The sequence below is a fragment of the Dreissena polymorpha genome, chromosome 4, assembly GCF_020536995.1.
Source record: "Dreissena polymorpha isolate Duluth1 chromosome 4, UMN_Dpol_1.0, whole genome shotgun sequence".
Classification (NCBI taxonomy): domain Eukaryota; kingdom Metazoa; phylum Mollusca; class Bivalvia; order Myida; family Dreissenidae; genus Dreissena; species Dreissena polymorpha.
The window spans coordinates 86,786,333-86,800,815 of record NC_068358.1 but is presented as its reverse complement, the minus strand read 5'-3'; the positions used below and the strand labels follow the sequence as shown (position 1 = coordinate 86,800,815).

At 37.5% G+C, this 14,483-nt stretch overlaps 1 protein-coding gene across 2 annotated transcripts in view; it reads right to left on the bottom strand.

The window, feature by feature from the left end:
* Window positions 1-42: 42 nt before the first annotated feature.
* LOC127876680 (death-associated protein kinase 1-like) overlaps window positions 43-14,483 on the bottom strand; it is a 137,377-nt gene continuing 122,936 nt past the window's right edge. For both annotated transcript variants that reach the window (XM_052422062.1, XM_052422063.1), the window contains 6 exons: window positions 13,225-13,335; window positions 10,985-11,179; window positions 10,132-10,259; window positions 9,210-9,341; window positions 6,011-6,199; window positions 43-5,383 (listed from right to left, as the gene is read on the bottom strand). In XM_052422062.1, the coding sequence (XP_052278022.1) occupies window positions 4,160-5,383; window positions 6,011-6,199; window positions 9,210-9,341; window positions 10,132-10,259; window positions 10,985-11,179; window positions 13,225-13,335 (1,979 nt within the window). In that variant the 3' untranslated portion in view covers window positions 43-4,159. The remainder of the gene's footprint in view (window positions 5,384-6,010; window positions 6,200-9,209; window positions 9,342-10,131; window positions 10,260-10,984; window positions 11,180-13,224; window positions 13,336-14,483) is intronic.

Here is a 14,483-nt window from a genome sequence, read left to right as displayed (position 1 = left end):
TGGACTTATAGTGCTGAGAAAAACAACAAGAAAACTGCCTCATTGGATTTGAAGATCTATTATTTATAAACTGTCACATGCCAGGAACTGAATAAACTAAACAAAAATATGAAAATATTCAAAATAAATATTTTTAGACTTTTTAAAGCGCTGAAAAACATACATTACAACAATAATGTATGTGCAGGTCTAAAATTATACAGACCATGTTAGCAGCACTCTTGGGGGAAAAAAACTCTTTATGCTTGTGCGTTAAGTATTGTCCCAGATTAGTTTGTGCAGTCTGCACAGGCTAATTAGGGAAGACACTTCCCCTTTAACATGGAATGTTTTGTTACTTCTAAACAACATCCAATCTAGGCAGAAAATGTCAATTCAGATTATGCTGTGTGGACTGCATAGGCTAATCTGGGCCGATACTTTATGCACATACATTTAGGCAGTCTTTCCCTGAGTGCAGTACATAGGTATCCCGTACAACAAGCTTTAATGTTCATGTGTAAATAAGTAAGACATGATTTCCAATTGTTTAATAAAGGTTTTATCTTACAAATAAGATTACCTTTAAAATGACATAAAAAGCAGTAATAATTTCAAAGTATTATCAGTTTAAAATTAAGAAAAAACATAATATTTGATTGGCAGAATTTCTTAACTAAAAACAAGAATAAAAATCAATATGAACAGCAAATTGCATGATGCTTATTATTATCAGGTCATAACAAATCAAAAGCAGTTGATCAGGTCATTCTACGCAAAATATTACAACCTCACAACAAATATTCATTAAATAATCTTCCATATTTAATATCCACATTTACATTACATTATATATTACACTATATATACAAATACTTATATCATATACTACTGTATGTTTGTATGTTTTTTGGCATTTGTTCTTTCATCAACTATTCAACATTTTAGACACTAAGATATGCATTCATACATTTTTGCCTAACATAGGCAATAACAGTTTTGGGTGGCATTCATTGAAAAGTAAAATAAAACAAACATAGTTTGCAAAAATAATAGAAACACAACATGGTATACAATGTTCCTTTTACCTTAAATGGTTGATCCTATAGACATTCCTTTAAATTTAATTTGTACAAGTAAATGTATAGCAATACTGCATTAATATGGAGATTAATTGAAATATTCTCTCAGAAATATATTCATCTTTGTGAATACACAGCAAAATACATTACAGGAATAAAGCAATGAAAAAAGGCTAACTAAGTAAACATGGTTTTGGTACATGTGTTTTACAAATAAATCAAAGGATGGAATCTATAACCAGTAAAAATGTAGATCTAATATCACTTTCTCATAGTATTAAGTCACATATCTAAACACATATAAACAGAGTTCAATTTTAAGTGCAATTTAGAGCAGGGAAATATTCAGCTCCTTTTATATCGGGATAAATTCCTTGGTCCTATGAAATTAGCACCATATAAACAGTAGCACATGTACAAAGTCTTACATATAAAACTATAGTGGGATACAATATGACATATAAAAGATAATCACCAGTGATGGTTTTTGTAATTTAAGAGTATTGCTATTTTATCACCAGGTATTTAGAACGGAAGAAAAATGCCGATGCAAAGTTATTTAAATTTATAATATCAAAATCGTAACTAATGAAAGGAAGTACACAAAACATATTCATGTTTAGTCATTCTCTAAACGCAATTTATTTGCACAAAAATGACATGATAAGAATGACAAGTGACAATAAAATGTACCCTGTACATATTGAACACTATGAATACTCAGATAACAAAAGGAACGTTATTCAGACATGAACACCAAAGTAAAAGACTAGACCAACAAGGAAGGGCAATAACAAAAACTAGAACTTGTCATTACCCCCACCTCCCCATATGTAGAAAGATGTAGCAATCAAAATTTGGACCAAGTGTCAATTTTGTAAATTTGTAGAGAATCACCATACAATCTTGCAAAACTTAAAACCAATTGGCCTTTTGGTTTCATATTAAATGATTTGTTACTCATTTTGTGATATAATTCTTAACAATATGGCCAGTAATGAACCCAAGGTCAAGATTTCATTAAATTAAGTAGAAGGCCAATATATTATGTTATACCAAATATAACACATCTAGATGCTGTAGTTTTCGAGATGAAGATTTTTGCCCAAAAATTTATAGTAAATATAATAATTTTTCATAAATTCTTAGATCGAAACAGAGGCGTTACTTTAGTAATTTTATTTTGTAGGACAATAAAAATCAAACATGCAAAACATTACGAAAAATACCTGCAAGTTAGAATGACAGACAGACTGACCGATGTATCAACAGACAATTCATGGTGATTTCACCACACTTACTTCATAATGAGGGGTAGGGGTTAATAACTTTCTCCTTTGCACATAAAATATTGTAGAAATAGAATCCTTATAACCATGTTTATTTAAGGTGCCTCTTTAAAAATACTGAATGATTGCAGGCAAATATCCTAAAAGATCTTATGTAAAACACACTTACAGTGACTGTTCATTAAGTTAACATTGAATTTAAAAAAATTCCATTAAGGTAATGAATCTATGATAAAATTCATGTTATTAATATTGGCCCAAAACACCAAATTGACTTCATGTTATACACTGAAAAAATATGTTACCAATAACAGGTAAAATATAAAACAAATTCACAAATACTTTGATGAACAATATGGTTGATCTTATAACAGATGAACAAAATAAATAACATTTAAAATGGACAGGAGATTCATTTAAAAATATCATATTTATTTTGAAATAACTTTTATAGTTTTTAAGCATCAAAAAAACATGAACACAATATAAATAGCCAAAAAACGAATGAGCCGAACTATCTGAAAAACTGGACAAAATCCATGTGCGCAAAGTGCCATACCAACGTAGCCTGTGCAGTCACATAGGCTAATCTGGGACGATGTTTACCGCCTACACTCAATTTTTGTTTAGATGAGACTTCCTTAAAATAAAAAAAAACTCAAAAAGTGTAAGTGTCGTCCCTGATAAGTCTGTGAGGACTACACAGGCTAATTTGGGACAATACTTTAAGCACATGCATTAAGCCCTGTTTTCCCACACCGAGGCTCAAATAAACTATCAACTGGACCTTGAACATTGGAGCAAGCTGATAAGACTTCATAGAACATGGTATGAGATTTCTTTAGTTTCTTGTGTTTTATGAAAGAACTCAAAAAAAGGAAAAGCACTCAATTTATAAAGGTTTATTAATTGTGTTAACAATATATAGGTCTTGAAAAGTTATTTAGGACGAAATTTCTTCCAAGTATGTTTTCATAATTAAGAATAATATGTATAAAGTTTTAATAATTTGAAAACAAAAAAACTACCACAAATTGCAGTTCATTAAAAATATACCTTTACAGTTTAAATAATATATACAGAATACAATCTACTTTAAACGAAAGCCTAACTGAAACTATTTCTAAATCTATATTTGCAAATCACCGGAAAGAATTTTCAACAGTACCATGTCAGCTATCATGCAATAACTGCTTCAAGAACATAGTTATACAAATATCTGATGCAGCACAAAAGCATTTCTACAAAAAAAAATCAACATGTACAATAACAAAAATGGATTTGCAATGGAAAAAGAGACAATAATTCTCAATACAATATTTACACCAATAAATGCTGTCAAATACACATTTAACATACATCTGTACTGGCATTGTTGTTTTGGACAATCACTCTAACAACTTGACAATACCATACCCTTCTTATTCACAAAGTGACCTTGTAACCTATGGTAATGATCACTGTATCAAGTTCAAGGTAACAACATAAAAGGCAATCAGACAGTTCACGGTCAAAGTGTGCAAAGTACAAAAAAGTAAACCTTTTCATAAAATGTCTATTTCATCGCATTACTTTGTATCATCAATTGTACATGAAAAAATATAAATATCAATGATTTTACCCAAATTAAATATCACTTGAAGCAACAGTTGGTTACCAATGTAAAGCCACCCTAGAATTCTATCCACCCTAGAGGGTCTATCTAAAATGTCTTAAAAGAAGCAGATATGAGCATGCAACACTAACGCGGCGGTATGAAAATATCAGACTTTAATTCAAAGCCGAGGTAGCACCAGGATTATTCAAGGGTCATCTGGACAAGTTGGATAGAGTGTTTGTGGAAGCTGTTCCGGTAGCAGGGGTTGCGCTTTCATCAGCGCTGTGTTCATCATAGATCAGGGTCCTATAGAGGGGGCAGCTCTTTAGCAGCATCTCCACAGCGTCGTCACGATTGAATTCACGCATTTTTCCGATGAGTTGACCCACCGTAGCGTGTGGCTCCACAGTGGCCCACTCCTCGAGGGTTCGCTCGGTCTTGCTCTCGTGCTTGTGTGTGCTGGCGTCCAGGGAGGGGAGGCAGGTCTCCAGCCCCAGGGTCACAGCCAGCAGACACCAGTCCCTCCCCAGGGGGTCCTGGGGGTCCATGATCTGACACAGCAGCTGACGGGTGTGGATCGGCAGGTACGATATCGGCAAATCCACTCCCAGGCACACTGCGCTACGCACTTCACTCGAACCCATGAACATGACGTCAATGAAATTTTCAGTTTTTCCCCCTGGCAGAGTCAGTGAGGAGCATTTATTTAACTGAGAGCTCAGAATCTCAGATGAAGAATAACAATGAGTGGTTTTAATGTGGTCCTTAAGTTGAGAAGGGCTAAGCACTTGTTTCTCTACATATACACCAGGTATCACATGGGTTATCACTTGTTCAGCAGTATTCACAAAGTCTTCAAGGAAATAGAACAAGGCGGTAGCAGATTCTGGTGGTCCACGTACCTTGATCTCAACATACTGTTCCTGGCGGTCCATACATATCATACCCTCCAGGTCCCCGCAGCAGTACTTGGATCCATGATGCCATTGGTAGAGGTCAGAATCTGGGTCATCATTCTCTTGCAGAATGTTACGCCGTAAATGAGTTTGAATTCGGGGAAATATGTGTTTTAGCTGCGCCACACTGTCAGGACATGTCAATCGTATACCACCATACACAGCGTTGCCAAAATGTTTCACATCTCTCAACCAGAGACCATTTAATGTCTCAACAAAGTTCAGGCATGGGAATTCATATTCGATTTCATCGTCATTTTCACATCGTGTGCACACTTCTAACGCTTCAAGCACATTTAGTAAATCCAGTGCATCAGTCTCAGGGTACATGATTTGGAATTCATCCACTGTGAAGCAGCCTGTTATTCTAGACTGGACTATTTTCTCATGGGAAATCAGGTTCCCGATAATATCACTACACAGCCATTTTGGGTTTAACACAACTAAACTCTCTCCAGAGTCTTTTTCAAGGTATATTATCTGTAACAATGAGAAACACATAATTAAAATAATCTTCAATTTTGGTTCCTGGTATATCCTGATAGTCATACAAAGTGGTTCATACATAATAGAATGTATTTCATATATAGCTATGGACATAAAGCAATGTGTTTAGTTGACCATGTCGAGCAATCTGTTTAGTTGTCTGTTGTTAATTTTTGTTAATTATTTTTAATTTGACACAGATCACTAGTTGAAATATGTCAATTAAAAAAGTCACAATTAGAATTTCACAAGTTTGTTTGCCAGTTCTTTTTATGTATTGTTTAATGCCTTCAGAAAGCCATTTGTAACCATTAAATTTGGAGTTATTTTTCATGAGATGGTGCTTATTTGGGTAGACTTAAAGTAAGTTTAATCTTTTTTAATAATTAACTTAACAAGAGTGCCAACTTGTGCTAACAAATCCCCATTTAAAGGTCTTGGTAACACTGATATGTAAAGGCTGTATTTATTTGTTGTACAAATGTTCGGGCAGAAAATAAAATATACAACAATACACATGGAAATGCCTTTGTTTTTCTAATTCTTAATTTCACTCGTTCATTTTAGCTTTATTCACTTGACCCTTTTTCTTCACATGCCCTCCATATTTCTCCAGCATACCTCTCCAACTATCTGCAGCTGCTCCACCAGGTGTTTGATGTGGCTGTCCCCAACCAGGGGGTTGACCTTTGACCTGACAAATTCCGTGAACTGTTGCCACGACAACACCGGATAGGAGGAGCTAGAGCGTCGCCAGGAGGGGAGGGTCAGCAGCATCGACTCCAGGAAACCGCTCGCCTTCCCTAGCACCTACAATACATTGTACTCTTGTATTGTGTATGAGCTGTGCTCTGTGAAAATGTGGCTTTATGCATGTGCAGAAAGTGTTTCCAAGATTATCCTGTGCAGTCTGCACAGACTTATAGTGGACACCACATTTTGCCAAGACCAGATTTTCGTTTTGAGAAGACTGCCTCTAAACCTAAAAATTCACAAAAGTGTTGTCCCTGATAAGCCTGTGCTAAATGCATAGGCTAATCTAGGATTACACTTCAGGTACATGTATTAAACCCATTTTCCCACACCTAGGATCATGCTGTACTTTTCTTTCCTGTTTATCATAGTGTCATATATTAAACTTTAAGAATAAGTAAGTTCGAAGTTCTTGATAATAAGTTTTGAATAATTTTTAAAAAATCATATAAATAATATTGAAAGTAAATTATTTATGACATGTGCAAGTAATTGAACAACAGCTATGAACAAATATGCCTCCAAATTGCAAGTGCATTTTTGCACAGTAAAATGTAGACATAACTGTCAGGAAACCAAAACACCTTAGTTTGGAAAAAGTAAATAGCCTTTAATTAAATATTCTGCAACTGTAATGATGGTAAGTTTTCATTACGTAACACTGCCACTGGAAACAACAACAGTAGCTCTCAGTAGAAAGAAAATAACGACACTAGCATACAAAGCAGCAGCAATGAGGCCTCACATATAAAGTCTTAAACTCTTTGGCCATTTGGTTTCAGGGATATTTTTCTTTTGCTCTATTAGTCTATGTAATATATTTGACCCCTAGGTGTCATTTTCGACCAGGGTCAAAATTCGATTAAACAAAGTAGAAGGCCAAAATAAAATGTTACATGCAAAATATGAAATATATAAACTTTGAAGTTTGATGGCACAGTTGGGCCTACCTTAAGTACAGCTGATCGCTGATGGTACAGTTTGACCTACCTTAAGTACAGCTGATTGCAGATGGTACAGTTGGGCCTACCTTAAGTACAGCTAATTGCTGATTGTACAGTTGGGCCTACCTTAAGTATAGCTGATCGCTGATGGTACAGTTGGGCCTACCTTAAGTATAGCTGATCGCTGATGTTACAGTTGGACCAACCTTTAGTATAGCTGATCGCTGATGGTACAGTTGGGCCTACCTTAAGTATAGCTGATCGCTGATAGTACAGTTGGACCTACCTTAAGTACAGCTGATCGCTGATGGTACAGTTGGACCTACCTTAAGTATAGATGATCGCTGATGGTACAGTTGGACCAAACTTAAGTACAGCTGATCGCTGATGGTACAGTTGGACCTACCTTAAGTACAGCTGATCGCTGATGGTACATTTGGACCTACCTTAAGTATAGATGATTGCTGATGGTACAGTTGGACCAAACTTAAGTACAGCTGATCGCTGATGGTACAGTTGGGCCTAACTGAAGTACAGCTGATCGCTGATGGTAAAGTTGGACCTACCTTAAGTATAGCTGATCACTGATGGTACAGTTGGACCTACCTTAAGTATAGCTGATCGCTGATGGTACAGTTGGACCTACCTTAAGTATAGCTGATTGCTGATGGTACAGTTGGACCTACCTTAAGTATAGCTGATCGCTGATGGTACAGTTGGGCCTACCTTAAGTATAGCTGATCGCTGATGGTACAGTTGGACCTACCTTAAGTATAGCTGATTGCTGATGGTACAGTTGGACCTACCTTAAGTATAGCTGACGATGGTGGTACAGTTGGGCCTACCTTAAGTATAGCTGATCGCTGATGGTACAGTTGGACCTACCTTAAGTATAGCTGATTGCTGATGGTACAGTTGGACCTACCTTAAGTATAGCTGATCGCTGATGGTACAGTTGGGCCTACCTTAAGTATAGCTGATCGCTTATGGTACAGTTGGACCTACCTTAAGTATAGCTGACGATGGTGGTACAGTTGGGCCTACCTTAAGTATAGCTGATCGCTGATGGTACAGTTGGACCTACCTTAAGTATAGCTGATCGCTGATGGTACAGTTGGACCTACCTTAAGTATAGCTGATTGCTGATGGTACATTTGGACCTACCTTAAGTATAGCTGATCGCTGATGGTACAGTTGGACCTACCTTAAGTATAGCTGATCGCTGATGGTACAGTTGGGCCTACCTTAAGTATAGCTGATCGCTGATGGTACAGTTGGACCTACCTTAAATATAGCTGATCACTGATGGTACAGTTGGGCCTACCTTAAGTATAGCTGATCGCTGATGGTACAGTTGGACCTACCTAAAGTACAACTAATCACTGGTGGTACAGTTGGGCCTACCTTAAGTATAGCTGATTGCTGGTGGTACAGTTGGAACTACCTTAAGTATAGCTGATCGCTGATGGTACAGTTGGACCTACCTTAAGTATAGCTGATCGCTGATGGTACAGTTGGGCCTACCTTAAGTATAGCTGATTGCTGATAATTCAGTTGGACCTACCTTAATTTTAGCTGATTGCTGATGGTACAGTTGGACCTACCTTAAGTATAGCTGATCGCTGACGGTACAGTTGGGCCTACCTTAAGTATAGCTGATCGCTGATGGTACAGTTCGACCTACCTTAAGTATAGCTGATTGCTGATGGTACAGTTGGACCTACCTTAAGTATAGCTGATTGCTGACGGTACAGTTGGACCTACCTTAAGTATAGCTGATCGAGGTGGTACAGTTGGACCAACCTTAAGTACAGCTGATCGCTGATGGTACAGTTGGACCTACCTTAAGTACAGCTGATCGCTGATGGTACAGTTGGACCTACCTTAAGGATAGCTGATCGCTGATGTTACAGTTGGGCCTACCTTAAGTATAGCTGATTGCTGATGGTACAGTTGGACCTACCTTAAATATAGCTGATCGCTGATGGTACAGTTGGGCCTACCTTAAGTATAGCTGATCGCTGATGGTACAGTTGGACCTACCTTAAGTATAGCTGATCGCGGATGGTACAGTTGGACCTACCTGAAGTATAGCTGATCGCTGATGGTACAGTTGGACCTACCTTAAGTATAGCTGATCGCTGATGGTACAGTTGCTGTTTAAGAGCCTTCACATCGTACGACATTGCTACCTGCGTGTCCATCACAAACACACGCTCAACAATGTCAAGGTCACAGTGAAACCTCTGTTGGACCTGCAACAAAATTAACGTGCCTCAAAATACAAATGGCCCATTAAATAAAGCATACTGGCCATTGTGGGAATATATCAATAATGATATGTTATAGCAGATTCAACAGTGTCCACTGATTTTTGTATTCATTCAATCTGCTGCCCAGAATAAAACTAGTTATATTTCTAATTGGTTGGGTTTACAAGTATGTGCAAACAATGGTGCATTGTTTTTTGTACTTGTCTTTCTTAAAGGCCATTTTAAGAGAACAGAACTGATGTTTTTTTCATTTACCAATTCAAAGCAGTTACCACTCATTTGAGTCATGTCAAGTTTTGTGTTGTATGTATTGCTATGAAATGTGTGATAAATTGGTCACTGGCCTTCAATAAAAAGACAAACCGACAACAACAAGACTTTTTCTGCTATAAAATTTCACAACTCCTTTATTTTTGAGATGTCTATAAGAAATTTTGCGAATAAATCTGCCTGAATATAAATTTTTGGCAAAAAGCTAACAAGAAACATCCGTAAGTTAGAGAACCAAAGGTTAACAAATCAAATGAGCCTTATTTTGTGTCTGCACAGGTTAATTAGGGATGACACTTTCCACATAAATGGAATTGCATTAAAAAGAGACTTTCTTCAAACAAGAAATTCCATAAAAGCAGAAACAGACGTCACTGATTTGCCTGTGCAGACTGCACAGGCTAATCTGGGACCACACTTCACCCACATGAATTAAGTCCAGTTTTTCATAATCCGGGCTAAAATGGTCTAGTACATGAAGAATCCTATACCAGGAACCAACCTTTGCAAGAATACTACTGGCTACAGGGCTGACATACTCTCCCCGGGCATTCTTGTGACAGCCCACCTTGTCTGCATGGGTTGCTATGAGAACCACACTGGGGCGGTATTGAAACTGCCCACCTGGACCTGGCAGTGAACAAAGCATACAGTGTAACGTCAGTATTGTAAAATTGAGAGTCATTCTATAAAACTGGGCTTAATGTAAGTTCACTTTTTTAAAGCTAAAGAAGTACTATCTGAACAAAACTCCAGATTAGGCGGAGAGTGTTGTCCCAGATTAGCCTCTGCAGACTGCACAGCCTAATCTGGGACAATACTTAACGCACATGCATTAAGCCCAGTTTTCCAAAACAACACTCCATGATGTGATAAATTTAGCTTTCATTTCATATTGCACCTTAACATATCTTTATTAAAGTTACAAAAATATTTTTAAATTTTTTTTAATTTAAAGTTGGATAACAGCCTGCTGATTACATCGAGATCTCTTTACTTAGTCTCACATAGCTTAAATATCAACTTTGGAGATTGAGTTTACATATTACGTCACAGGGCCCTGACATTCTATATGAGTTGGCCTCTGGGAAAACCAGGTTTCACGCATGTGGGTTAAGTATTGTGCCGGATTAGCCTGCACTTTGGAGACATTCAATACCATAAAGCCCAGCTCTTCCAGAGCACGGTGTATAAAAATTATGATGAAGTATGTGCAAGTGAAATTATTATAAAAGTGTAAATTCGTACTTTATCTTCTATTAAAAACAAACCATGCACACATTTCGTCTATTTTCTATATATTTTTTACGTCTTTGCAGTATGATGATTAGTTCAAAGTCAAATCTTGCACTTACCAAGAGGTAGCAGCGGCGTGATGCGAGTCTTGAGGAAACTGAGCCAGAAGCTGACCTGAGCAAGCTGCTCGTCGAATGAGTCCACCAGACTGAACATGACCACGTGCAAGCAGCCTGCCTCCCCCAAGAAGTGGTCATACAGCATGTAGTAGGGCTCATAGCCAGAGAAGTCCCAGACAGTGATGTCTCCCACACCTGGGAGGAGAAAGAAATCATTAACCCTTTGCATGTTGGGTAATTTGTCATCTGCTAAAATGTCGTCTGCTGAATTTCTAAGATTAGCATTTTCTTCGATTTTTTTCAAAGAATACTATCAGAATAGCTAACAGTTTGGATCCTGATGAGAAGTCACGTTCTGTGGCGTCTCATCTGGATCCAAACTGTTTGCCAAGGCCTTCAAAACTTGGTTCCAGCACTGAAAGGGTTAATAAGAACTAAAGGCGGTATGGTTTGGATTGGATAGAAAGTACAATAGTTAAGAGAGCTGAAATGGCGAATTTTGTTTTTCTCTATGAACAAAAGACAATAATACAGAAGTTTCAGGTGCTATTTGGCTTGTTATCAAAAATGGCCTCCATTTTATGTCAACTTATTTTTGAAACAAGATATGTGTTTGTTAGAAACACTATGTCCCCTTCTGCGCCGCTTTGAAGCTATATATTTGACCTTTGACCTTGAAGGATGACCTTGACCTTTCACCACTCAAATGGTGCAGCTCCATGAGATACACATGCATGCCAAATATGAAGTTGCTATCTTCAATATTGCAAAAGTTATGGCAAAATATTAATGTTGGGGCAAACAAACACACAAACCAACCAACAGACAGTTCAAAAACAATATGTCCCCCACTATAGTGGTGGGGGACATAAAAAGCATGTTGAAGATTCCATGACAACTGAAGAATAGAGAGCAGAAACAGTGGACAAACTTTTTTTGTATAAAGAAATAGCAATAACCCAGAAAAGACTGGTACAAAAACACTGGTGATCAAACTTGGCCTCAATTTTATGTCAACAAAAATTTCAAGAAAGTTTAAACAGCAGAAACTAAGAATGTTGCCTTTTTTCTAAATAAAGAGCAACTACTGTGTACATTGTCAGAAAGTCTAGTAAAGATTCATTAAAAAACTATAGGCATTAAAAAGCATAAACCGTAAAAGGCATTTTTTATAAACACAGAGCCATAACTCCTTGTACATGTACAAACTAGCTGGTTTAGAATTTGGCCTCCTTTTTATGTAAACAAACATTTCCAGAAAGTTTGGTGAAGATTCAATGAGAACTGTATAACTTAACAAGAGCACCGCCAAAGGCTGCGAAAGCTTGTCAGATTTTTTTTTTTTTTAGAGGTCACAGTGACCTTGACCTTTGACCTAGTGACCCAAAAATGGGTGTGGTGTGTAGAACTCATCAAGGTGCATCTACATATGAAGTTTCAAAGTTGTAGGTGGAAGCACTTTGATTTTAGAGTCTATGTTAAAGTTTTATATTAGAGGTCACAGTGACCTTGACCTTTGACCTAGTGACCCAAAAGTGGGTGTGGCGTGTAGAACTCATCAAGGTGCATCTTCATATGAAGTTTCAAAGTTGTAGGTGGACGCACTTTGACTTTAGAGCCTATGTTAAAGTTTTATATTCAAGGTCATAGTGACCTTGACCTTTGACCTAGTGACCCAAAAATGGGTGTGGCGTGTAGAACTCATCAAGGTGCATCTACATATGAAGTTTCAAAGTTGTAGGTGGAAGAACTTTGATTTTAGAGCCAATGCTAAGGTTTTAGCACCACGCCTACGGCGGACGGCTGACGGCTAACGACCAGATGGCTATGACAATACCTCGGGTTTTCTCCGAAAACAGCCGAGCTAAAATGGAAAGACCCTGCACATCCTCCAGAGGTGTTTCGATAATACATCCTGTCAGGAGACAGGTGTAAAAGATAATTATTCATAAAAAATATAATGCCACTACATGAATGCTTGTATCTGCATTGAACATTAAGTTGTTAACCCTTTCCCACTCATAAGCAAAGTGAAAATGGCTATGTGCAAACACCAGACAGAACAGCCTACAAGTAACTCGCAGTCTGTTCAGGTTTAATGCTGTTTGCTGCTCATCAGTATCAAAGGGTTGGAAATGAAAACTGAATTAAGTAAGAAAGGTCTTTAATTAAATTTAACTTTCTTAAGGACAACAAATGCGTACAAATACGTATCTAAGAAGTAAAGGGTCAATACACACCTGAGATGTTGACCTGCTGAATGTTGATGCCCTTAGTGTACTGTGGGTTGCCCACTGAGTAGCACAGAGGCGTAGGTAAGCTGTACTGGCGCTGAATTTTAGACTTGGTCCCTGAAAAACACAAATGTTAATACTTTTTATAGACGTAAGGTTCATTAGAAGGTGTTTAGGAACTGTTTCAGGTCGCCTGCAGTAGATAAATTAGAAGGTACAATGAACAAAACTATTAAAACAAGAGCACGGCATAGCGGGTGACAACACTCAGCTGCCAGTGCAGTTTTGAATAAAATGAAAGCTTGTCAGAAAAAAAGGAAGAAAGGTGAGTGGCGAGGTTGTTTTTTTTTTTAAAGGTCAGTGACCTTGACCTTTGACCTAGTGACCCAAAAATGGGTGTGGCGTGTAGAACTCATCAAGGTGCATCTACATATGAAATTTCAAAGTTGTAGGTGGAAGAACTTTGATTTTAGAGCCAATGTCAAGGTTTCAGCACAACGCGGACGTCGGACGCTGGACCACGAGCTGGCTATGACAATACCTCAGGTTTTCTCTGAAAAAAGCCGAGCTAAAATTACCAATTGAGCCTGGTTTTGTGAAATCCAGGCTTAATGCATGACCGTTATGTGTTGTCCCAGATTAGTATTTGCAGTCCCTATAGGCATTTTGACCACTTTTTTCAGAACACAGTTCAATTGTCAACGATCTTAAGCATGTCCTATGGAAAAAAACTTGTCATTTATGCTACATTTGACTTGCTCCCCAGTTAGTATGTTTGACAACTGGCTAGTGGTCAAATGACAATATTCTCAGAAAATATGGCTTTAGGCATGTGTCATCCCTGATAAGCCTGTGAAGACTGAACTTTACGCACATGCATTAAGGTCTAATTTCTCAGAGGCAAGACTAAATCAAGGTTCCATTGTCAAAGATCTTAAGTATGTCCTAAGAAGAAGACTTGTCAATAACAATATATTTGACTTGCTACACACTTAGTATGTTTGACAGCTGGCTAGTGGTCAATTGATCATTGTTCTCAGAAAACTTGGCTAAAGGCATGTGCTTAAAGCTTCATCCAGATTAATATGTGCATTCAGCACAGGCTAATCAGGGAAAACACTTTTCGCCTAAACTGAATTTCTTGCTTATAAGAGACTTCCTAAAAAAAACAACAACATAAAAGCAGAAAGTTGTGTTCCTGATTAGCCTGTGAACACTGAACTTTACACACATGCATTAAGTCCTGTTTTCTCGGAGCAAGACTC